This window comes from Ovis canadensis, chromosome 18 (assembly GCF_042477335.2).
Source record: "Ovis canadensis isolate MfBH-ARS-UI-01 breed Bighorn chromosome 18, ARS-UI_OviCan_v2, whole genome shotgun sequence".
Taxonomy (NCBI): domain Eukaryota; kingdom Metazoa; phylum Chordata; class Mammalia; order Artiodactyla; family Bovidae; genus Ovis; species Ovis canadensis.
In genome coordinates, this window is record NC_091262.1 from 72,801,367 (window position 1) to 72,826,574 (window position 25,208).

The following is a 25,208-nucleotide window of genomic DNA, read 5'->3' on the forward strand; positions in this document are numbered from 1 at the left end:
CTGAGTGTCATTGTTCTTCTGGAGGCAGCGCTGGGAATGGCGACATTCCTAGCTTACCATGTTCTAGGACCAATGCTAGCTGCTTCACCTGGATCATTAGACTTACCCTTCACAATATCCAGTACCAGTCAGGTACTCCTCTTATTCCCATTTTACAGATAGGGAAGGTGAGCCTTGTTGGCAACAGGTAATTTCTCCAGTCACGCAGCTCCTTGGTGGTGGAGGCAGGATTGGACACTGGGAGTGTGGCCTCAGGACCTCCCTCTCAGCCCTGGGCTCTGCTGCAGAGCAGACATGACCCTGAAACAGAAGCCCAGGTCAAGTGCATCAGGGCGCCAGCTCCGCTGTCATCCAGGGAGGCTCAGTCTCCTCCTTCACGAGTCCCATCATGCTCCCCTGTCTGTCAGAGGAAGGGGATCAGGCACATTCCAGCATCAAGGAGTGAATGAGTGAAGGAGTCCTTCACTTATTCTCAGACGGTCCCCTAATTCACTGCCCCCAGGTCTGACCCGTGAGTGCCTGTCACCCCACCCTGCATGCCCATGGCTTGCTTTTCATGAGCCTGTGCCCAGGGCTCTGACACCAGACCCTTGCCTGTGTGGCAGGTGTGTGCCCCTTAGAACTAAGGTCAGAACCCTGAGCTTTGACCATCCCCTGATGTATGAGCACTTACTATGTGCTGGCCACATTTTGCATCTGTGATCTCTGATCCTTCGACAACCCTGCATGCCTACCAGAGTCCCTATCTCACAGAGGACAGCCTGAGTGCATGCCCAGAGCCCTCCAGTGAGAGGCACAGGCTCAGAGACCCAGATGGCATGAGTATTGGGCGGCGGCAGGACAGAGGCTGCAACCAGCACCAGGCAGCTTGTCCTTGTGTGTGTGCCTCGGGCTTGGGAATCTGGGGAGGATGGGGCCTGACCTGCTCCTGGGTGCCTTTTCCTTTCGTAACACCTGGTCTTTTTTTTTTTTTTGCAAATATTTCTCTCAGCGTTGACTCAGCCAGTCCAAGGTCAGGGGGAGGCCCTGACTATACCACGTGTGTCAGGCCAAGGTCCAGCGCTGTCTAAAGTTCGCTCAGCAAATAGTCACTAAATGCCCCCGTGTGGGGGCCCGGCCCAGGCTCGGGGCGGCTGATTTGGGGTGGCCTGGAGGGAAACTCTGAGCTGGGAGTCAGCACTGCTCACGTAAGTCAATTGTCTCACCATCCTGGAATGAACAGATTGATAGAGCCACTCAGAGAGAGAAGGAGTGTTAAGTTCTGAGGGCACAGGCAAGGCTTTTGCCAAAGAAGTGACTTGAAGTGAGCAGATAGGGCTTCACGGGCAGCAGATTCGGGTTCAGGGCTGGGCCGTCTGCCCGGGGGAACAGCTGGAGCAGAGTGTGGCTGAGGAAGCTGCAGTGCTCTTGGGAGATGGTGGAGGCTTCAGCTTGGACCAGGGCTGCCATGGGAAGGAGAGCAAGGAGGCAAGAGGGGGCGATTCTTGTGGTCCAGTGACAGGGACCCTGGACACTTCTCTTTCATCCTGAGCTTCAGGGTAGTTTGACCATCCTCTCCACACCTAAGCCACTCCCTGGACCCCTTCCGGGCCCTCGCTCTTCCATCTGTGTGTCTGTAGATGCTTCGCGAAGCCCTTTAGGGGGTGCTTTCACACCCATCCACACCTGCTCCTCCATCGGCCCCACCAGACCTGTCTTATAGGTGCTGCATAATAGGCGTGGCTGTCCCCATCTGGGGCCTTCCCAGCTGGCACTAGTGGTAAAGAACCCGCCTGCCAATGCAGGAGATGTAAGAGACGCAGGTTCGACCCCTGGTTCAGGTAGATCCCCTGGAGGAGGGCATGGCAACCTACTCCAGTATTCTTGCCTGGAGAATCCCTTGGACAGAGGAGCCTTTTGGGCTACAGTCCATAAGATCAAAAAGAATCGGACACGACCGAAGCAACTAGGCATGCACAGACACCCACCTCTGGACCTTCTTTCTTAGCCCTTGTATTCATTTTCTGGGGTTGCTATAACAAAATCCCACAGATGGGGCAGCTTGACAACAGACATGTATTATCTCACAGTCCTGGAGGCTGGAAGTCTGAGATCAGGTGTCTTCAGGGCTGTTTCTCTCCGAGGGCTCTCTTCCGTGTCTGTAGATGGCAGTCTTCTCTCTGTGTCCTCGCATGGGCTTCCCTGAGCATGTGTCCTTCTTAATCTTCTCCCCTTCCAATCTCCACCAGTCATATCGGATGGTAGTAGTGCTAGTCGCTCGGTTGTGTCTGACTCTTTGCAACCCCATGGGCTGTCCATGGGATTCTCCAGGCAAGAATACTAGAGTGGGTAGCCATTCCCTTCTCCAGAGGATCTTCCCAACCCAGGGATTGAACCCAGGTCTCCTGCACTGCAGGCGTTTTCTTTACCATCTGAGCTACCAGGGATGCCCATATTGGATGGGGACCCACCTTAATTTTAATTTAATCACCCTTTTAAAGATGCCACCTTTGTATATAGTCACGTTCTGAGGTACTGGGGTTAGGATTTCAGCCTATGAGCTGGGAGGGGGACACATTTCAAGCCGTAGCCGTCACCCATCTTTGAGCTCCTTGGCCGCTGTTGCCAAATTCACTGCTGTTCTTAGCAACCCACGTTTGCTTCCCTCTCTGACCAAATGCACTCTGATGCTCTTCCCCTGTGGACTTCAGAGAGTGGTGGACCCACCCTAATTTTAACTTAATCACCCTTTTAAAGATGCCACCTTTGCATATAGCCACATTCTGAGGTACCGGGGTTAGGGCTTTAACATATGGATTTGGTCAGGACACAGCTCAAACCATAGCAGTCACCCATCTTTGAGTTCCTTGGAAGCTGTTGCCAGATTCACTGCTATCCTTAGGAACCCATGTTCACTTCCTCTCTGACTATATGCACTCTGAGGCCCTCCCCGCTGTGGACTTCAGAGAGCAGAGGAATGGTTCAAGGGCCCAAGATTTCTTCCCCCACCATTCCCGGCAGAAATCCAGACCAGAAAGAATGACCTTGGTCTCCAGAGAAAGCACTTCACACCCCATGGAACAACCTTGGCTAGCCTACCCTTGTTTATTTAACTCTATCATTTGAAGGCTACTGTTCAAGGGGTTCCTACAGGGAATCAGGCAGGGAGCTAGGACAAAGATGTAAATGGTGAGCCTAGCTGATCCAGGCTTAGGCAATAACCAGGCATGCACACAAATACACAAAATCACAAACTGTAATGAGGGCTATCCTTTTGTTCCCAGATGTTTATTAAATATCCCTTGGAACTGCTCCTGGTACTGGAGATAAATGAAAAAATCAACAAAGATCTCTGCTCTGGGCTACATTCTAGCATGGAAAGACAATAACAACAAAAAAGAGAGAAAAAAATCAAAAAGTAAAATATGTCACATTGTCAGGTGATGACAAAGTGCTATGGAGTGTGAGTTTGACAGTCAGAGCATAGGAAGTGCAGAATACAGGAGAGAGACTTGACATCCATGAACTTGGGTTATGGAGCTTGACTCTATGATCAATGTCAGCTTCATCAGTGGTGTGGCGTGTTATCATCTTGGGTTCTCTGATATGGAGTGACTAGAAAGGAGCATTGCCTTGGTGGGATCTTCCCCCAAACACATCACCTCCTCACTCTGATCATGAGAAAACACCATATAGACCACAGCTGAGAGACCTTCAACAAAATACCTGACCAGCCCTACTCTTCAAAAGTGTCAAGGTCACACAAAGCAAGGAAAGCCTGATGCTATGAATTGAAGGTTTGTGTTCCCTCAAAATTCACATGTTGAGGTCCTCACCCTGCAATGTGATGGTGTTAGAAGGTGGTGCCATCCGGAGGTGACTAGGTCATGAGGGTGGAGCCCTCATGAATGGGATTAGTGCCCTTAAAAGAGACACAAGAGCTCTCTCTTGTCCCTTCCCACATGAGGACATAAGCAGAAGAGAGTCCTCACCTGACTATGCTGCTTCCTGATCTCAGCCTGGATGTTCAGCCTCCAAAACTATAAAGAGAATTTCTACCGTGTATAAGTCACTCAGCCTGTGGTAGTCTGTTACGGCAGCAGGACAGTTTCAGAGACCTAAAAACTGTCACAGGCCAGGTGAAACTAAGGTGACCTGGAAACTGAGTATAATGTGGTTTCCTGGATAGCATACTGGAGGAGAAAAAGGACATTAGTGGAAAAAGTGAAATCCCAAAGAGTATACCATGCCAAAGTTCGCTCCTTGGTTTTCAGAAATATGCCACAGCTACATAAGATGTTTATGTCTCAAGAGCTCTCTTCACTGTCATCACAGCTTCTCTGTACATCTAAAATTGTTTCAAACTAGAAAATTGACTTTTTCAGTGAGATGTTAAAAAAAAATGTAGAAAAGAGAGTAGATATGGGGTTGGGTGGGGCAGAAGCAGGGGACTAGTTAAGGAGGAGAATGGGCACCAAGAGACAGGCAAGGACCTTCTACTGCTGCAAGAGAGAGCTGGAGGTGGTGGAATTGAAGCCGAGAGCTGAGGGACAAGCAGGGATGAGTGGGGAGACTGTTACTTGTATAGAAAGTGAGTGAAGACCCAGCAGTGGGAGAGTGTGTCCTATTCATGGAACTGACAGGGGCCAAAAGACACAGGCGGCTGGAACCCAGGAGGCCCAGTCTTCACCAGCACCAGTTAGACTATGCAGGGTGCCAGGGCGGTGGTGGGGATGGCAGCACTCCTGACACTGGGTGGCACTTGGATGCCACCTCCTGTGCACCTGCACCGCTCACCTCTGCATATATTGTCTCAGTTAATGAAGAGGCAGAGAGGCACCTGCACAAGGGGTTGGGAGGGCAAGTGGGTGACATCAGTGACATTTTCCCATTTTCTATAGAGCCCCACTCCAGAGCTGACCAGTCACCACCTTTCCCCAAGGAGTGAGGTGGGAATGAGATGACCCCGTGTGGCAACAGCTACAGACACAAAAATGTTTTGCCCAACTGAGAGAATCCAGTGTGAGAGACCACATGCCATTCCTGATGTTCATTTTCCATGAAGGCATACAGAGAACCAACAACAACAACAGCAACAACAAAAAACCCTCCTACACATGTCCGAATTGCTGCTTGCTCATATGTGCACACGTGGGCACACACAGTCTTCTGGAGATACCTGGCTGCTAATTCTCTGGTTGAACTAGAAGCTGAGCATTCATTGTATACCTGGGGGGTTGGGTGGGGGAGGTGGTCCCAGAGCCTTCCCCTATGTAGGTCCTTGCTTCTCCATCCCTCCCCCAGAGAGTCTGTGCTATGAACCATTCATGGCTCTGAGCAGGAGGTACATGTTCCTTCTGATGCTATGGGACCTGCGCTGGGTTGGGGTAGGGCAGGCTGGAGGTTTGGGAAGGCCAGTCTGGCAGGTCTGGTGGGTGTGTGTTAAGAGTATGAGACAGGGGCCCAGCCTCTGCTTCCAGGTACACAGTGCCAAACACACAGTATGTCCATTTTCCCCACTGCCATGTAAGGTGATGGTAAGGAGGCTTGGAGGAAACCAGGCAGGAGCATGTTAAAATTACCAGCTTATTAAAAAGCAGGGACATTACTTTTCCAACAAAGGTCCTTCTAGTCAAAGCTATGGTTTTTCCAGTAGTCATGTATGGATGTGAGAGTTGGACCATAAAGAAGGCTGAGCACTGAAGAATTAATGCCTTTGAACTGTGGTGTTAGAGAAGACTCTTGAGAGTCCCTTCGAGAGCAAAGAGATCCAACCAGTCCATCCTAAAGGAAATCAGTCCTGAATATTCATTGGAAGGAGTAATGCTGAAGCCGAAACTCCAATATTTTGGCCCCCTGGTGGGAAGAACTGACTCATTCGTAAAAACCCTGATGCTGGGAAAGATTGAAGGTGGGAGGAGAAGGGGACAACAGAGGATGAGATGGTTGGATAGCATCACCGACCCAATGGGCATGAGTTTGAGTAAACTCTGGGAGTTGATGATGGACAGGGAAGGCGTAGCGTGGTGCAGTCTGTGGGGTCGCAGAGTCGGACACGGCTGAGTGACTGAACCAAATTGAAGGCAGGGGCAGGGCCCTGACCTTACACCTTACACCAGTATTTCTCAGTCTGTGATCAGTATCACCAGAGACTGGGGGGAGGGGTGGGGGATTGTTAAAGAAGCCTCTTCCTGGCCCCTACGGGGGGAATCAGTGTGTTTAACAAGCCCCCCTCACCGTCGGAATTCTGATGCACAAGCAGAGCACAGAGTTACCCAGTTTGGCTCAGATCCCAGTGAATCCACACCCCTTCCTCTCTGCAGCTGCCACCACCGAGCTTCAGTGCCCCGGGACTCTCACACACTCATACTCTATGCCCCGAGGGCCTGGATACTCTTCAGTTTTAGCACTTTTCCATCTAACCCTTGCAGAGCCACTGCCAGGTAATAAACACAAATGCCGGCACATCCTCAGGACTCTGCCCAGAGCACCTTCCTGACTCCCCCAGATTCATCTCTGGGCCACGCCCCCCTCCACCCCTTCCTCCATGACTTCCCACACTCTGTACTTGCCCATCTCTCTACATGTCTGTGTCTCTCACACACCAGGAAATCCCCGAGGGCTGGCCCCAGTGCCTGGCATGGTCCTTGGCCCAAAGTGGGCCCTCAACAAATGTTGGGTGAATGAATTAAGGAGCTACATGATGGAGATTCCAGAAGATTCCATGCCTCTGCCAGTCCTCGTCCACTGCCTAAAACCCCCTGTTCCTTGAGCCCTGGATGCCTACCTGAGTGCAGTGTGCAGATGGGGTTGCTGATAACACAGATAAATATGAATTCCAGACAATGAATCCCTTTTCAGCATAAGTATGTCCCAGGGATTGTGGGGTGGGTCCCAGGAATTTGTTTGCCACATCTGACAGCTTTGTCTGTAGAGAACAAGGGTGAGAGAGAAGCGGCGATCCCCACGGCCAGAAGCCAGCAGTGCTCCCTGCAGAGCTAAGGGGGAAGTCATATCACAGGGACAGCAGGCAAAGGCTTTTCCTTTAAGAGGGTGGGAACAGATTTGGAAGAGTCAAAGGGTCTATTCCACCAGGAAGGACCAGGAAGGGCTTCCTGCCACATGCGGTGCAGCCCGAGATAACACAAAGGAGTGGACTCGTGTGTGATTGCATCAAGCTGAAGCCCAAGATAGAACTTCTCAGAGGTCCCCTTGTTTGTGAAGGGAGTTGAAATCCTCCCTTGCCCTGGGATGAACTGAGAGACCTGAGGATTCCCAGGTGATGCTAGTGGTAAAGAGCCCACCTGTCAACGTAAGAGATGCAGGTTCGACCCCTGGGTCGGGAAGATCCCCTGGAGAAGGGCATGCAACCCACTCCAGTATTCTTGCCTGGAGAATTCCATGGACAGAGGAGCCTGGCGGGCTAAAGTCCATGGGGTCTCAAAGAGTCGGACACGATTGAAGTGACTTAGCATGCATGCACACGAGGGTTCTATAGGGACAGCTGTGCTCTATGGAATATGCTTTGTGACCTGCGATGCTGGTATCCCAGCTGCAGAGGTGGGTAGGGCCAGACAATGTGGCTGCTGATGGATCAGAGGATGGAAGGGAGGCCAGGGGTGGACGTGGGAGCTTCAAACACTAGTTCCCTGAATAATCTGCATCCTTAAAGATGTTCTGAGGACCTTTCAGAAAACAGACTGAGAGGGAGCAGGCAGGGAAGAGAGTAGGCAGCCTAGGGGCCAATGACCCAGGGAGCAGTGCCAGCAGCTGGGACCAGAGTGTGGGCAGCAGAAACAGAGGGTAGGAAGTAGGTTCCTGGGATGCAGAAGAGGACATCTCGCCCACACTGAAGGGGAGGCTGAAGGGGGGGAGGGTGCCCCAGGTTCCTGGCTGAGCTAGGGAGATAGGGGCACCGTCCACTGAGATGGGGAGCAGAGAACAGAGGGGTGAGGGTGGGGGTTATTTAGGGCATAATTGGTGGGATAGATCCCAAGGAGAGAAGCCAATGAGGAGCAGTGTCAAAATCCTGATTGCCAGAAGTCTCTGAAGCGTGGTGAGAGCCGCAGCATCCCAGGTAAGAGGTGGGAGGTGACCCACATGACAGAAAACTCAGCAGGTGGAGACCACCCTGCTATGGAGAGTGGATGATCTAGGAGAGGGTCTCAGGTCAGACCAAGCTGCTGAGGGGGCACGGGAAGAAGCTGGAGAAGCACATGAGGGCTTGATCAACAACGCCCGCATTAACCAAGAGCCCTGCAGCCTGCGGCATCTTTGTGCCCTGAAAGTAAAAGTGAAGTCGCTCTGTTCTGTTGGACTCTTTGCGACCCCAAGGATTGTAGCCTACCAGGCTCCTCCGTCCGTGGGTTTTTCCAGGTAAGAGTACTGGAATGGGTTGCTATTTCCTTCTCTAGGGGATCTTCCCGACCCAGGAGTTGAACCCGGGCCTCCTGCATTGTAGGTAGATGCTTTACCATCTGAGCCACCAGGGAAGGCCGTTTGTGCCCTGTGATCCCTAAAATCAGAAACTATTACCATCCACATGTTACTGAACCAAACTTGGGTCCACTTGCCCATGTGCAGTGGAGCCAGTCTAACACCAGGTTGTAGTAAAGGAAAGCGCAGTTTATCACAGGCGCCAAGCAAGGAGTATGCACAGTTGTGCTCAAAAGATCTGAATTCCTTGATGGCTTTCAGGGAAAAGTTTTTAAAAATAAGAGGAGGGAAGGGAGCTTTGAGGGTGTGTTGAATCTACTGTTGAACTTTCTTCTGATTGATTGGTGGTGAGGTAACTGGGAGTCAACATCATCAGCTTTCTGGTTCCAGTTGGTCTGGGGTCTGTAGTGGGCAGCTTATAGTTAACTTCTCCCCCCTGATGGGGGTTTCAGTGTCTGCAAAATAGTTCAAAGGTTATGGTCCAGAATATTATCTATAGCCCTTAGGGAGGAAATAAAGATCCTTGATTTTGTTTAATGGCTAAAGTATTTTTATTTTGTCTTGCTTGACTATTTTCCTTTGCTTCTGGATTTTCTCACTTCTATGGTTCAATTTATTCTTTGGAACTCAGGGAAGGCCCCATAGGATCCTGGTCCGTTACATACATTACCTGTACCAGATCTTCCCACAGGCTGGCCCAGAGCAGAGTCAGGTTGCCTCCTCCTTCCCGTGGGCTGCACATGCTGTCTCCTTGGCCAGGTTGAGAACAGGTCAGCCAGGAGTGGGGCTGTGTTTCTTGGAAAGGACAAGGGCGTGGGCTCTAAAACCAGCTGGCCTGGTGCAAAATCCTCACTGGGCACTCACTGCCCTGCAACCATGGGAATTCGCTTCCTCTCTTTGTACTTCAGTTTCTTCATATGTGAAACTGAATAACCGAACCTGCCTTAGAAGGCATCTGTGAGAACTTGAGTTCTTAACATAAAGACTAGCTCACCTGTGGTTACATCCTCATTATGATTAGGCCTCTGTGCAGTGAAGGAGGAACTGATAATTTGCATAAAAATGGGGAAGGCAGAGGGAAAGCCCATTTGCTGAGGCATCGACTGAACAGCACACGCTGCGCTGTGAAGCTGCTCTGCTCTCTTCTGTAGCGTTCGGGTGTCCCGGTTTACTGTTTTCCCCTAGCCTGAGTCAAGTCAGCAGGTGATGTGGATTTGGGTTTATCTCCTGCTGTATAATAAACCATTCTAAAAGTTAACAGCTTGGAATGATAAAATAGTTATTATCTTACAGTTTCTGAGAATCTGGAATCTGGAATGTGTTAAACTGGGTGGTTCTGGCTCTCTCTCGTGAGCTTGGGCAGGAGCGCTACAGACCTGCCCAGAGCTAGAATTCCATGATCAGATTTACTCACATGGCTGTTGACAAGAGGCCTCAGTTCTTTGCCTCTGGGTCTCTTCATAGAGCTGCTTCACACATGGCTTCCCCTCAAGTCTCTGTGTGTGTGTGTGTGTGTGTGCATGCGTGCCTGTGTGTGTGAGTGAAAAAGAGAGAGAACCCAAGACAGAAGCAGCATCTTTTTACAACCCAAACACAGAAGTGATACCCCATCCCTTCTGCCATATTCCTTTCATTAGAACCAAATCACAAAGTCCCAGGTGGTCCTAGTGGCAAATAACCTGCCTGCCGATTCAGGAGACCAGGCGATATGAGAGGGGTGGGTTTGATCCCTGGGTTGGGAAAATCCCCTGGAGGCGGGCGTGGCAGCCCACTTCAGTATTCTAGCCTAGAGAATCCCATGCACAGTGGAGCCTGGCAGGAACAATCCATAGGATCCCAAAGAGTAGGACATAACTGAAGTGACTTAGCACGTACACACGCCCACTAAGTCCACTCTAGCTCCAGGAGAAGGTAGTTAAACTCTGTCTCTTAAAGGCAGGATTATCAGAGAATTTGTGGACATACCTCTAAAATGACCAGCATATTGTAATTTCCAAATCCAGTGAAGTCGCTGCCCTGGCAGTAGAGCCTGAATTAAAAACGAGTGGGAGGAATGAATGAACAAACGACTGGGTGAGTGAGGAGGGCATTTCTGTCCTGTCTGACACCAAGGAAAGAGGCTGCGGCTTGGAGAGGCTGAATTGTGGTGAAAGTTGTTGGGATGGGGGTGGCTGCTCTGATCTCAACAGTCCTTGTTACCCAGAAATTCTCAGATGTCACCCAGAGCCTGGAGGGCAGTGCTGAAAGGGAAAACGATGATGCAAAGTATAAAGTTCCCTCCTCAAAGGCAAACAAGATACAGCAGGAGGGGGAATGGATGACTAAGCATCAGGCAAAGCAGAGATAGGAAATCTCCCCGATCCTGCTGAATGCTTCTGCAGCTGCCTCCAGATGTGATCTGTGTGGGGACACGGTCAAGGGCCAGCTGGGTTGTGCTGAAGGGATTTGCAAACGCACCTCCGATCTATAGCCAGCATCTCCCCTGCAACTGCAAAACTAGGTCCATGAGAACGCGGCCAGAGAGCATAGGTGTCAGGCAATAGAGATCTGTGCTCTCCATAGTTTTCCAGGGGAGAGCAGATTCCAGAGTCCCCTCGCCCATAACAGAGAAGGTGGAAGCTGCTCTACAGTTTGAGTAGCTGTCAATTCTCATTTCTTCCCCCTAAGAATTCCTTAAAGAGACATAACTGATGAAAGAGGTTCAGAGAGGAAAAGTAACTGCCTTAACTCAGCTAGTAGATAGGGGCAGAGACAGATGTCAAAGGAGCCTCACTGAGTGAGACCCTGCCCATGATCCCTGCCAGCTTGCCTCCCACTCAGGGAACAAACAAGGGCATCTGTTGCTTGTTTTTGCTCCCTCTTGTTGCAGCGTAAGTCCCAATAAAGCCTTTCTCATCTGGCCTCTTATCAATTTTTACTGATTAAAGAGTCCAATAACTCAAGTCAGTAACAGACGCAGGTGGGCGGCCCTAGGGAAGCAAGAAAGCAAAATCAAGAATTAAATTCATGAAAAGGAATAAACTGACTAGGAGGATTACAATTTGTATGACTTTTTGATTTAAATATTGTCTATTTTTTTATGTTTTGTTCTTCCAGATTTAAGGAACCCTTTTCTTTCAAAGCATCTGTGACTTGCAGCAATTTGATATTGTTTAACTTTGTAAACAAATATAAAACATTTATGGATTTCTCCCCAACTGAACTCTCCAGGACTAGAAACTTTTGAAGAGTATGCTTATTTTCTTGACAATTTACCCACTTGCATAAATTCAAAATAATCTGCTCTCTTTAGAATAGAATACAACTGGAAAAACATTGAGTTATTACCAAGATTTTGTCTGGAATGTCATATTCAAGAGTATGCATAAACTCAATTTTTACCAGGCAGCTTTAAGGAACTAAGATTGACTTTATAGAGCCAAAAAACCCCAGGGAAAATCGTCTGGTACCTTGCTTACAAGGTTCCCAGCTGTCTAATTAGGTGAGTAAGGAAGGTAAGTACAAGAAGCTCAAGATATTTGGGGGATCTATCTCAAGAAGGGAGGAAATTCACCTAAATCTATAAGACACTGCAGGTAAAATCTGATGGTAAGTATATGGCTTGGCTTTCCTGGACTTCAGAGGCCTTTAAAAGTTTAATCTGGGACTCCTAGTGAAAAGTCCCAGGAAAGCAGATTCAAAAGAGCTTATGCTATCAATTGCTTTACACTTAGATAAATAATCAGGACAATTTTGCTGATACCAGACTTACTTTAATGAATAAAAATAATCTTAATATAGCAATATTTGGTGGAATGAGGGTGATTTTAGAGAAAAAATTATGTTTCAGTGATGTGCCTCTGTGGATAATAGATTCTAGTGCTGTTAACTGTCTTTGAGGTTTTGGTATTTACCCGTAAACTAAACTAGATCTGAATTTTAATTTCCTCCAATATCAGGCTCTGACTCTCAAAACAACTGTTTTCAGTTTTTCTTCTAATCTTTTTGACTTAGAATCACCGAGAACTAAAACTGCCCTTTTACTGAAGCCATACAAGCTAAAATTGGACAACTTGATATAAACCTCAGGGAAATTACCATAATAGCTCGTGTACAGGCAAGCTTTATGCCAGCTGTTGTATGAGTGATTCAGAAAGTTTGTGAAAACACCAAAGGCCATCATCAGAGACATTTCAAACTGCAAAAAGAGGCTTCAACACTTTGGCATCTAGAAATCTTCAACTGGCTCCCTTCTAGACTTGGTGCCTTATTATTGTCAAAATTGCAGCTAGTTATACTAATCATTCTTCTAGTTTGTTCTCTATCATGTTTTAATTTCATATGCTTTGTGTCTTCCATTGCTGTACTATGACAGCCTCCAAAAGAATAATGGTAGCTGACTTCTGGAGGTGATTGACTTATCCTGTAAGACTCCTCCTAATGAACATCCATGAATTTCTCCTATGGTGAGTGCTGCCTAAGACTCCCTTCCTAGATGGCTCCTCAAACGTGGCCATAAACTCTCTAAAAGCATATCTCCTGCATGACCATCTCTTTCCCTCCTTCATAAGACATGATTTTCTGGGAAGAAGTCTTCCCAGCACCAAAGAAGTCAGTGCTAATGCCAAGTAAACAAGCAGTTGATCACTAATGCTTTTGTCAAAAAGATCTTGAACAAAAGGTGTAAATTTCACTAGAAAATAAAAATGGAGTCAATATTGCTAAAAGACTTTAGCCACCTGATGCAAAGAACCAACTCATTGGAAAAGACCTGATGCTGGGAAAGATTGAAGGCAGGAAGAGAAGGGGACGAGAGAGAATGAGATGGTAGGATGGCATCACCAACTTGATGGACATGAGTTTGAGCAAGCTCTAGGGGTTGGTGATGGACAGGGAAGCCTGATGTGCTGCAGTCCATGGTGTCGCAAAGAGTCAGACCCGACTGAGCAACTAAACTGAGCTGATTAAAATAGAGTCTGGAGGGCACTTAAGAATTGTGACTAGTACACATCTCAGCCCAAGTGGATTCTGAACTTTAACCAATTATTTTCTTAACATCAACATCCAGAACATCTGCCCAGTCTTCAGATTCAAGATGCATACCAGATTCTTATCCTAAAATAATTCATGACTACCTATCTACTTATTGGAACTTTATCTTTAAAAAATCTTGACAGTCTATCTCTTAAGGGCAATCATTTCCTTTCTTGTGTCAGAGTCAGTCATAGTTCTTGCCAGATAACTTTAACAGCCTTATGGTTTTTGTCTTTATAAGCTCCGGACCTTTCTCTTCCTTGGAACACTCTTTTGATTTTACCTGAATCGATATCTTCCAAACTGCAATTCCAAAGACTCTATGTTGCAGGCTTCTGGTTTTTTTTTTTAGCACCTGGTCTGCTCCCCATCAACATCTTAGGTTACATGGCTGTGCCCCATCAACCTATAAGATGTATATGAGTCACTTGGGGAGATTATCAGAAGACAGATTGTGTATTAGTAGGTCTGGTGTGGGTCCCAAAAGTTTGCCTTTCTACAAGCTCTTGCAGTTGGTCCCCACGCCACATTTGAATACAGTAATGATGTCAAAGCTTTTTCCTCATGGGCAAGAGTATCTCTGAAGATGTCATCAGTATGCCATTAATTTTTTTTTTCCTTGTGTGTGGTTCATAAATATTTATGGCATCTCCTGGACACAGAGGAGGGGATATTGAAAAATGATTCCTGGCTCAGGAGGTAAACACGTTCCAATAATTCTGTAGCCTTAGTGGCCTGTAGAGAGATGTCCCAGAGGGTATTGCTTCAAACATAGGAGCCATTAGATTCAGCAACAGTACAAGTGATATTACCTTTGTTTACATTCTGTGTCGTAATTCCCTTATGTTCTGATCAGGCCCTAGTGACACTGTGCCATGACCTTCCTTGCATAAACGATGCTGTGGAAATGGAAAAAAAAGTCCTGTATGAACACTAGGGACCAAGCAGACCAGTGAAGTTTCTAAAAGCTCAGAGAAGAGGCTGAAAGATGGTCAGAGGTGGTCAGAGGTACATGTGGCCCTGGAGTATTAGCTTGGAACTCTGGGTGACTGGTGGCACCCAGGGCTGTTTAGACCTATACGTCATCCTGAAAGTTAGCTGGAAAGAGTAGAAAACTTGTCTGCCTTTACATTGCCTGAAGCTCCAGACTAAGCCATTTCCATCTTAAGGAAAATGATGGCTCTCCTGGAGCTAGATAATTCGAGAACACACAGGGAAAATGTTAGGACAATGTTAGTAATGATACTTAATGTCTATTCTCATTGTCTCTCAAGGTAATTATCCCCTTCCCATTTTTTTTACTTAGGGCATGGCACCCCGTGTGAAATGTTGGCTACACCAAATAGCCTCCCTTGCAGCTAGGTATGACCATAAGACCAAACTCTGGCTGACGGAACAGAAGCAGAAATGATATATGCAACATTTAGCACATTTCATTCAAAGAAAAAGGTGTGTTTTTCCCTTTCCCTCTGGCCCTTAACTGGAATGTGGACTCAGCAATGATCCATCAGGAAAAGGGCAAATAAACATCAGAAATGGCAGAATAAGATAGAATGAACCTGGGTCCTGACAAAGTCGGGGCCAACATGTCAACCCAGGGCCTGCATCTGGACCTCCTGGGAGGGAAATGAACTGCAGTTTTGTTTCATCCACTGTTTCATTGGGATTCTGGGTAACTTAAAAATACATAGCTATTCTGGAAATATTTGGTGCCTGAAAGGATGCAAGCTTTCATTTCAGGAAGGGTGAGGCCAAAACCTTCTTAGTCATATCAATGCTTTACAGTCAACAAGTATTTACTTAGTACTTAGAGGTGGCAGCAAGACTTCCCTGGTGGCTCAAACAGTAAAGCGTCTGCCTACAATGCGGGAGACCTGGGTTCAATCCCTGGGTCGGGAAGATCTCCTGGAGAAGGAAATGGCAACCCACTCCAGTATTCTTGCCTGGAGGATCCCATGGATGGGGAAGCCTGATGGGCTACAGTCCATGGGGTCGCAAAGAGTCAGACACGACTGAGCAACTTCACTTCACTTCACTTAGAGGTGGCAGCACTGTATAACCACCCCCCTAAACCCCCCACCCCCACTATCAAGTCCTGTCCTACTGAAGCTTACATTTAGTACTATTTCACTTAGCGTTTGCAGAGACCTTGGTCAGGGAAATTTTGTTATCTTCATTTCAGAGGTGAGGAGATTAAGGATGAAGGGATTTACAGTAAATTGCTTGAGGTCACTGGAGAAGGAAATGGCAACCCACTCCAGTATTCTTGCCTAGAGAATCCTGTGTACGGAGGAGCCCAGCGGGCTGCTGTCCATAGGGTCGCATAGAGTCAGATACAACTGGAGTAACTTAGCATGCATGCATGCACTGGAGAAGGAAATGACAACCCACCCCAGTATTCTTGCCTGGAGAATCTCAGGGATGGAGGAGCCTGGCGGGGTCGCACAGAGTCAGACACGACTGAAGGCTTAGCAGCAACAGCAGAAGCTTGAGGTCACACCTGGTGAGGAGTACTTCTTTGATTGAGGTATTCAGTCCAAAGCCAGTGGTTTCCAAACTGCTTGGTGGAACTCCTACAGGTCACAAAGCTCTGTCAAGCGTTGTCATAGATAGAGGGTTGTGACTGTGAGGGGTAAAAGAGAAAGATTTTCCCATGAGCCCTAGAAAGACCTGGGATTAGCTCAAAGAGAAATCTAAGAGGACCTCAAAGCCAGAGATGAAGGTCAACTAGCTATTAGGGTAAAGCAATAGTGAAGGGGTAAGGACGAAGGCTGAGACACAGCAGAACCCCAAAGACAGATAGTACCAGAGAACAGAGGCCCCAGGCCCTCTCACGGCCCTCACACCCCCTCTCTGGGAAAGTCAATCTTGCTGTAGTCAAAGAGCATTACCTCTTAAAACATATCTGAGGCTGTGTTTGGTGATTCCTATCACATACACACAGGTACATACATATCCACAAATTAGAGAGAGGTGGCTTATAAAGGAAACAACACAATGCTAATGGGGCATTCCCAGAGTGACACAGCTCTAGGGAATGTTTTCCAAAGTCTGTCTCTACAGTCCTTGGATTATTACACAGTCCTCAGTGAGGACATGGGGGAAACTAACAAGACCAACATTGTTTTAAAAATCACAATAATCAGGGATATTTTTCAATCTCCTTTTTTTTTTTACAATTTTCTGAATTTTCACACACTCTTCAATGAGTTTTCTTAAACAGGAGAAAACACTCTCAAGGGAAATTTTTTAAATATATTTTCAGTTTTAACAAACAAAAAGTTAGTGGTTTCTGTAACTAGGTTGTTCAAATAGATTTAACCTGTTTAACAGACCCACCTGTTACCAGGAATGGTCATCTGCCCATTTCCAGTCAGAGGACAGAGTCCTGTGTTGTCCCCGCCTATGTTTCACAAGCCTGGAGGAGGGCTTTGCAGGATAAATAGGCAGCAACACCGGGGAAACTCCAGCATCCGGGCAGGCGGCGGCTCTGGATCCACTGCCCACATCCCGGTCTCGCAGGCAGGTAATCCGTGATGCTCCCACACTGGGTGCCAAGGGACCCCTTTCCCAGGGTGGTTCTGGGGTTGGTAGAACCTGAGGCAGGAGGGAGGCGGGAGGACGTGTGTCTGATGCTGGGAGGGTTCTGAGTCCTCTGAAGACCAGTCCTCTCTCTGGGTCTCAGTTTTCATCCTGCAAAGGGAGGGACATGCCACCAGGGCTTCAGGAAACATTTCTGCTTTTGAGTCTTTGCGGTTGTGATTCGAGCCAGCTGCGCCCCATCCAGCTGTGCATCCAGCATCAGGTCAGAGCTCTCCCTAGGGCCCTGAGGTGTGTCTCCTTGCCTGGCACAGGGCGCTGCCCTCAGAGAGCCCTGGAGATGGAATTAGTGCAGTGCATCCCTCTGGGAAGAGCATGCAGGGTATCCAGGGGGGCTCCACTGTCCAGGGCCAAGTGGACAGGAATTGAGTCTGTCCAGAGCCAGACAGGAACTGAATAGAGCCAGCCCTCCAAAATGGCCAAATACACAGGAGCTACTTCTCCAAATATAATTTTGGAGGAAAATGTTTAACTCTTTTCTAAAGAAATGAAATGGTTGCATCAGCCCCAAGTTGGGGCAATTGCTTACCTCTGTGCCCAGGCTTGTTTGGGGCCTTTCCCCTAGCCTCTGGGCAAGACTCAGTTCAGGCTCCTCTCTTCCAATTCCTCCTCCTCCTCCCCTCTGCACCACACCACCCCAGCAGCCCTCTTTCCTCTAAACCCTGAGATGAGAGGCAGAGGCTGAAGGGAAACAGCCCTCTTTGCTGAGGTCACCAGTTTGACCTCCGTCTCTCCTGAGGCTTCTGGGCAGTAGCTCTGTCCTCTGACCCCAGGGATCACAGTCTGGCTTATAGAGTCCTAGAGAGGGTGCCCACTGGAGGTGGTGACACGTCTGGAACTCCTCTTAGGAGCCGAGCACCTTCTTCCTGTATGTCACCTGAGCCGTTCCACGTGTTGGATCAGAGAGGTGCAGTCATGCTCGTCACCTCACGACACTCACAGGTGGTCCAAACAAAATCCTTGACCAGGTCCCTGAGACTCTGAGCTCACCCTGCTTCTCCCCACCAGGAGACCTTTCCAGGTTCTTGATGGAAACACTCTCCACCTGTCCACGTAGCAGGGGCTGAGCAGAACGCTCTGCCCTCCTTGTTCTTTACAGCAGCCCTCCACAGGGCAGCCAGGCTACAGCACGGCTCCCGCTGCCTATGGCAGCCTCTTTCCTAAACCCTCACTGTGACCAGGCACCTCAACGGGAGAGTCTCCCTGAGGTCACACCCTTGTCCTCAGAGGCGGGGAGAGGTGCTGTGTCCTCTGATCAGTGCAGGACTACTTCCTGGGAGGACAGACAGGGGACAGAGTGGGAGAGGATCCCTGCTTCCTAGGCCCCTTTGACAGTGTCAGCTCCCGAGAAGAGGGAGATGGGTTCTTGCTGCACAGCACCTCACACCCATCACCAGCTTCCCCACCCTGGAGCCAGGCACCCCAGGCTCCTCACCCTCACTCCTCCACTGTTTGCTATGTGACCTTGGAAAAGCCCCTTCCCCTCTCTGTGCCCAGTCTCTCCACTGGGGAAAATGGTAACAACCATAGCACTTGATCAAAGGGTGAGAGGGAGCCCAGAGCCTCCTCGTGTGTGTTGGGAGCCCAGGAGGGTGCCTACCCCTGGGAGGTCCCAGAGCAGCAGGGCTGAGAGAACAGAGAGCAGGGGGGACAGTGGCGGGGGTTGGGACGTCATCTGACACGTGGAGACTGAAAGGAGCTTTGCTTTTCAGACATGAGGGCAGAGACAATGTCCCCCCTCCTGGCTCTGGGGCTCCTGCTGGCTGGGCTCTGCTCCAGGGTCCACTGCCTCCCGGAGAATGTGGTGGTGAAGGACCAAGACAGAAGGGCACGTGTGGATGACCACACATTAGCCTCAAGCAACACCGACTTCGCCTTCAGCCTCTACAAGCAGTTGGCTTTGAAGAACCCCAATAAGAATGTCATCTTCTCCCCGCTGAGTGTCTCCATAGCCTTGGCCTTCCTGTCTCTGGGGGCCCGGGGCTCCACCCTGACAGAGATCCTGGAAGGTCTCAAGTTCAACCTCACAGAGATCCAGGAGACAGAGATCCACCAGGGCTTCCAGCACCTCCTGCAGACGCTCAATCGACCCAGCAACCAGCTGCAGCTGAGCATGGGCAATGCCATGTTTGTGCAGGAGGGGCTGAAGCTGCTGGACAAGTTCAGGGAAGATGCTCGTGTGCTGTACTCCTCCGAGGCCTTCTCAACCAACTTCGGGGATCCTGAAGCTGCCAAGAGTCTAATAAATGACTATGTGAAGAATAAAACCCAGGGGAAAATTGAGGAGCTGTTCAAGGTCCTTACCCCAGAAACGGTGTTGGTCCTGGTGAACTACATCTACTTTAAAGGTGGGTGCCCTGTTTGTCTCAGAAGGAAACACATGTCTAGCTTTGTGTCTTTAGAGCTATTCCGATTTCAGCTCAGCCAATTCTGTTGCTGGGCATTATAGAGGAAGATGTCATCAGTGAGGACAGCTTGGGCACTAAGACCCTGTCCTGACCATCAGTTCAGTCGCTCAGTCGTGTCTGACTGTTCGCGACCCCATGGACTGCAACATGCCAGACTTGCCTGTCCTCACCAACTCCTGGAACTTGCTCAAACTCATGTCCATCGAGTCGGTGATGCCATCCAACCATCTCATCCTCTGTCATCCCCTTCTCCTCCTGTCTTCAATCTATCCCAGCATCAGGGTGTTTTTCAGTGAATCAGTTCTTCTCATCAGGTGGCCACAGTATTGGAGTTTCAGCTTTAGCATCAGTCTTTCCAATGAATATTCAGGGCTGATTTCCTTTAAGATTGACCGGTTGGATCTCCTTGCAGTCCAAAGGACTCTTAGGAGTTTTCTCCAACATGACAGTTCAAAAGCATCAGTTCTTTGGTGCTCAGCCTTCTTTATAGTCCAACTATCACATCCATATGTGACTGCTGGAAAAACCACAGCTTTGACTAGATGGACCTTTGTCAGCAAAGGCATGTCTCTGCTTTTTAATATGCTGTCTAGATTGGTCATTGCTTTTGTTCCAAAGAGCAAGCATCTTTTAATTTCATGGCTGCAGTCACCATCTGCAGTAATTTGGGAGCCCAAGAAAAGAAAATCTGTCAGTGTTTCCATTGTTTCCCCATTTATTTGCCATGAAGTGATGGGACTGGATGCCATGATCTTAGTTTTTTGAAAGTTTAGTTTTAAGCTAGAATTTTCACCCTCCTCTTTTACTTTCATCAAGAGGCTCTTTAGTTTTCTTCACTTTCTGCCATAAGGGTGGTATCATCTGTATATCTGAGATTATTGATATTTCTCCCAGACATCTTGATTCCAGCTTGTGCTTCATCCAGCTTGGCATTTTACATGATGTACTCTGCATAGAAGTTAAATAAGCAGGGTGAACAATATACAGCCCTAACATACTCCTTTCTCAATTTGGAACCAGTCTGTTGTTCTATGTCCAGTTCTAACTGTTGCTTCTTAATGGGTTTTTGTCTATCTGGAGGGTCTCTAAATGAGAGCTATCATTACAGTACACAAGGGCAAGGGAGCCATTAAACTTTTGCCTGAGCCATAGGGAGACTTTTTATTCTCAAAAGTGCCTGGCTGCCTGGAGGAAGGGGCTTTCCACTCTGGAGTGGCTGGGAACCCCAGCTTCTTTTAACACATGCAGGGAAGGCCACTGCTCCGCAAACTGCGGGGTGGTTGGGTGCCTAAGGGGCACCTGCTGGGGGGACATGTTCACCCTGAACTGGAAGCTCCTGGCACAGCCCTGGGTAGCCCTCCTGGATCTGTGTTTTCCTCTGTAAATGAAGCCACAGGTTCCCAGTTCCCTGGAGACCTGGTAATGATCTGGGCCGGATCTGCTACGTTTCTTCCTGGACTTCTCTGTGCTCTAATCTCCTGCCACCCTGACCTGTCCCAGGACTCTCTCCTCCCCAGGGGTGCCCACCAGCCCAGCTTCCCCTCTCCTCCCGTCTCCAACCGTGGGAACACAGGCAGGGGTGGAAACAAAGCGGGAAGCAGGGTGGGTATATCCTCCATGAAGCCCCAGGGCTCCAATCTCCCCAAGAAGCCCGCCCCCGGCACTAAGGTCTCCATCTTCCTTGGGGGACACCCAAGCCCCCTCCTCTGCCCTCCGGGTCCCCGTGTGGCTCCTGCTCCAGCCGGGCTCACAAGGCTGTGGGGACGTGTGTCCTCCCTACAAAGCCAACGACTAATGCCTGGTCACTAACATGCCCCCTTGAAGGACCAGGTGGTCCCGTATCTCCCCAGGCCCAGCCTCATCCCCATGTCTCCCTTGCCCTCCACCCTTCTGTCGACTTCTCCTGTAGCACAACTTACCAGCTTTGTTTCATATCCTGCTTCCCAATCCTGACCTGCGGGGTTCACCCCCGTCCCCAAAGGCTTACCCAGCTGCCCAGGTGTATGGTCACACCTAGCAGTTCCGTCCCCAGAGGCACGTGGTGTGAGGGGCTACTGGCATGGGGAGGGTCTTCCCTGCTCAGGGACCAGGGGCGAGGAGGGAGGGAACACAGCCCTTACACTCACAGACTCTTCACCTGTCCCCCCCGCCTCCAGCCAGGTGGAAGATCCCCTTTGACCCCAAACACACTGAGCAGGCAGAGTTCCATGTGAGCAAGAACGAGACGGTGCAGGTGCCCATGATGGCCCTTGGCCTGGAAACCCCTTACTTCCGGGATGAGGAGCTGGGCTGCACGCTGGTGGAGCTCACGTACACCAGCAACGACAGCGCCCTCTTCATCCTCCCTGATGAGGGCAAAATGCAGGACCTGGAAGCCAAGCTGATCCCGGAGACGCTGACGAGGTGGCGAAACTCCCTGCAGCCCAGGTGACTATCCCCAGGACCCGGAGCTGTGGGTTCAGCTGCTTTCTCAGTCCTTCCCCCTCTTCCTGGACTCCTGACCCCCAGCAACAGGGCCTCAGGGATGTGCAGGGCAGGGGAAGGGTGGGAGAGCCCATCCCGCGATGACCTTGCCCTTTGGTGCCTGCCTGGCTTAGTGCTTAAAACCTTCTGTAAGATGATGACATCTGAGAGGGTGGGAGCTGAAGGTTTGGCTCACATTAACAAGGGCTGAGTCATGAGGACTCAACATGACCCCCAATATTCATGAGCTTCTCCCCATGACTTCTCCTCTTGAAGGTAGAAGGATCGAATAGAATCAGGTGAGCGCCCAGGTGTGATGGGTTCTGAGGACCATATTTGCACTGTCTTTCCATTGTAGTCACTCATTTATTCATTCGCCCAGTCAGCACTGGTTCAATAGGTTAACTGAGGACATACTATGCCTCAGGGACTAACTTAGACCCTGTGGTAGGTCAGCAAATAAAACGCTAAATTCTCTGTCCTCATGGCACTCTCTAATTGTGGAAGACCGACTGGAAATGAATATAAATTCTTTGTCAGGTTGAGAGGGGACAAATGGGGAGGTGGGGAGAGTAGAGCACAGTAAAAGGGTGAAGAAAATCGTATCCAGAGGTAGTTTGTGACCAGAAACAGGGCGGCCCTTACGTGAAGTTGCAGTGAGAGACTGGGCCCTCTGGATGTGTTGGGAAAAGCATTTCTGGGCAAGGGAATCACCAGGGCAAAGCCTCTGAGGCAGGAGCGAGCCTGGCGTGGTTGAGGATTAGTGAGGCCAGAGGAGAGCCGAGGGAGGGAGGGGGGAAGCTGGGCGAGGTCAGGGTCCCCCCGGGGGTGGACTCAGGTCACTTGGGGCCTTGCAGACTCCTTAACCTCCCCCTGCCCTGGTGCATGCCTGGCATGCTAGACTCCTGCAGAGTGCAATGGATAAGTAACAAAATAAGGGGATTTAGCCCGAGGGGTCTAAAAACTGAGAAAAAAAGAGTCCTTATTCCAGGGAGAAGGGGGTTGGTTAAGAGGACTCCTTGGAAGACAGTGCTGTGAGGTGGGAAAAGGCAAACATCTTTTCAAGCAGGTGTTCAAATTTATTTTCCTTGTTTCCTAGTAAAATACATGAACTCTACCTGCCAAAATTTTCCATCAAAAGCAACTATGAGCTGATTGACATCCTCTCCCAGCTGGGCATTAAGAAAATATTCACTGTCGCTGCTGACCTGTCAGGAATCACAGGGACTGGGGACCTGGTAGTCACCCAGGTGAGTCTTAAGTTTGGACAATTCATCCTCCTATCAGAGCGCTAAACGTGGAGGCCAGACAGATGGCAGGTCCCCTGGAATTTGTAAAATGATTGCTTTTCCTGCAACTCAGTCTCCCTCCCTGGGACTCCCCAAGCCCAGGAGAGCTGGGTTACAATCACGGTGACATCAGGTCCCACCTTCCCTGAGTTATAAAGTGACACAGAAGCCTGTCACTGGGAAGGACCCGGAGTGGAAACAGCAGTGGGCCCCATATCAGGCTCCATCTTTCACTGCCTGTAGAGGGGAATGATCTCATTTCTGCAGCCCCCAACTTTTCATCTTTAAAAGGAGCATATAGTTCTTGGTTCCTGTTTGGTGCCTAGGGGAGCAGGTAAGAGGTTATAGGTTCTAACAAAGTCTGTAAAGCAACCGTGGTGAAATGCACCGAGAGCATGCGAGAACACCCAGTGTCCTGGTGCTGCGATCCTAGCGGCAGGGGAGCCAGAGGGAGTGGTGGGGTGGGGGGTGGCTGGGCAGCCCTGCAGGCTCCCCCTGCACCCACCTGCCATAGGACCTGGTAGAGGAGACACAGGCGCTATGGGGCTCCGTGGTCCAGGGGTGGGAAGCCAATCCTAGGCAAGGGAGCTGAGGGCTCAGGGACACGTCAGCTGGGGCAGGAGAGGAGCAGAAAGCAGTGCTCACCCATCAGTTGCTTCAACATGGAGGGACTGTGGACAGTTGCCTGCAAGAAAAATGCCTTGACCTGGCCCCTCCCCATATACTAAGGGGAATTCGGAGGCGGCACAGTCTCTGGGTTAGGAGAGTGAGTCCGTTCTCTTCCTGTCTGATGCTGGGCATATCATTCACAGATTTTGCCTTCAGTTTGCACGTCTGTGTATCACAACTATGGAAACAGTGGGCTGTTTGTTGGGAGGAGAGCAGAGTGACTGACAAGCAGCAGTGCGGTGGATGTCAGCCCCCTTAGAGGCGCTAGGTGACTGCTCACCTCCGCCCACCCCGTCTCCGGGGGTACTGCTCTGGTGTCCCCACAGGTGGTCCACGGTGCTGCGCTGGATGTGGACGAGGAGGGCACGGAAGGAGCTGCTGCTACAGGAATCAGCATTGAAAGAACAGTCTTGAGAACCACTGTGCATTTCAACAGGCCCTTCCTGATTGCTATAGTTCTCAAAGACACCCAGAGCATCATCTTTTTGGGGAAAGTCACCAACCCCAGTCAAGCCTAGAGCTCCGCTCTGAGCTGTAGGTGCCCTCCCTGAGGAGCAGGGTGCCCAGGTCCCTGGGTGCAGCCTGGCCCCTGGGCACTGAGGGTCCACCCTGCCTGTCCCCACCTGCTCGCCCCTGGGGAGGTGACAGTGACGATGCTGGGGCTCCATAAGCACAGGGACTCTGTGTCCAGGTCACAGGGAGACTCTGAAACCTCTGACAGCAATAAAGCACCTTCCTTGGACTTGCCTCTTTCCTGTGTGTCTCCACCCTGCTGCTGCCTGAGCTCTGAGGCCACCCCCACCCCTGACTTACCACATCTGCTCAGCCCACCCCAGACTCTGAGCCCCTCCCTCTGCCCCAGCCTCACCAGCCATCACAGGAGCAGGCTTCACAGCTGTGACCAAGCCTGCTGGACCACAGGTCCAGGACTGAAAGGGGCCCTGCTGCCTGATGCCCACTTTCAGGGGCTCTGATCCCAGGGCCACATTCACCTCTCCCTCCCCAGGGCCCACAATGTGCCCTTTTCTGGCACAGCCCCTGGACCCTGCCATTCTGCAGCTGAGCTGGGCCTTCCTCCCCCAGAACCTCCCCTCTGCCTTTCAGCAGCAAACCTGGGAGAGACTAACTGCTTCCCGGATCCCAGCTGAGCTCCTCCACCTCCTGACCAGTTCCTCCTCCTCCCCTGACAGACGATCCCCATCAGCAGGCAGAAGAGGTGTCCTAGGAGGGAAAGAGCATCAAACACACACCTGTGATAAGAGCGACAACCCAGCCCTGCCTCCTACTGATGTATGGAGGGCTGTGTGGTCTCCAGGGAGGACAGCTCCAAGCGGTATTGATGGCGTCACCT

The 25,208-nt window shown here is 50.0% G+C and overlaps 1 protein-coding gene and 1 long non-coding RNA gene across 9 annotated transcripts; both read left to right on the forward strand.

Annotated features, from left to right (window-relative positions):
* The first annotated feature begins 1,032 nt into the window (after nucleotides 1-1,032).
* LOC138423463 (uncharacterized) lies at nucleotides 1,033-8,952 on the forward strand. The gene is made up of 2 exons (XR_011250269.1): nucleotides 1,033-1,187; nucleotides 4,881-8,952. It is a non-coding gene; the product is annotated as an uncharacterized lncRNA (long non-coding RNA).
* Nucleotides 8,953-9,823: 871 nt separating this feature from the next.
* On the forward strand, nucleotides 9,824-24,599 carry LOC138423460 (serpin A3-5-like). 8 transcript variants are annotated; one of them, XM_069559371.1, is made up of 8 exons: nucleotides 11,381-12,656; nucleotides 12,770-12,860; nucleotides 14,735-14,877; nucleotides 16,778-16,954; nucleotides 18,741-19,376; nucleotides 21,593-21,863; nucleotides 22,999-23,149; nucleotides 24,184-24,599. In XM_069559371.1, exons 4-8 carry the CDS (start codon nucleotides 16,780-16,782, stop codon nucleotides 24,373-24,375), a joined length of 1,425 nt encoding a protein of 474 aa, XP_069415472.1. In that variant the 5' UTR covers nucleotides 11,381-12,656; nucleotides 12,770-12,860; nucleotides 14,735-14,877; nucleotides 16,778-16,779; the 3' UTR covers nucleotides 24,376-24,599. The 8 variants fall into 8 exon arrangements, with proteins under 8 accessions (XP_069415470.1, XP_069415469.1, XP_069415474.1 ...); XM_069559367.1 differs by having other exon boundaries at nucleotides 11,512-11,896; nucleotides 16,762-16,954; XM_069559374.1 differs by having other exon boundaries at nucleotides 11,512-11,896; nucleotides 16,778-16,950.
* Nucleotides 24,600-25,208: the final 609 nt, after the last annotated feature.

Bases quoted from the DNA above. Each gene is read 5' to 3' on its own strand.
- LOC138423460 (XM_069559368.1), top strand. From the start codon at position 14,836: ATGATATATGCAACATTTAGCACATTTCATTCAAAGAAAAAG. The intron at 19,377-21,592 runs GTGGGTGCCCTG...CCCCGCCTCCAG, and splicing joins GAACTACATCTACTTTAAAG to CCAGGTGGAAGATCCCCTTT. The intron at 21,864-22,998 runs GTGACTATCCCC...CTTGTTTCCTAG, and splicing joins CGAAACTCCCTGCAGCCCAG to TAAAATACATGAACTCTACC.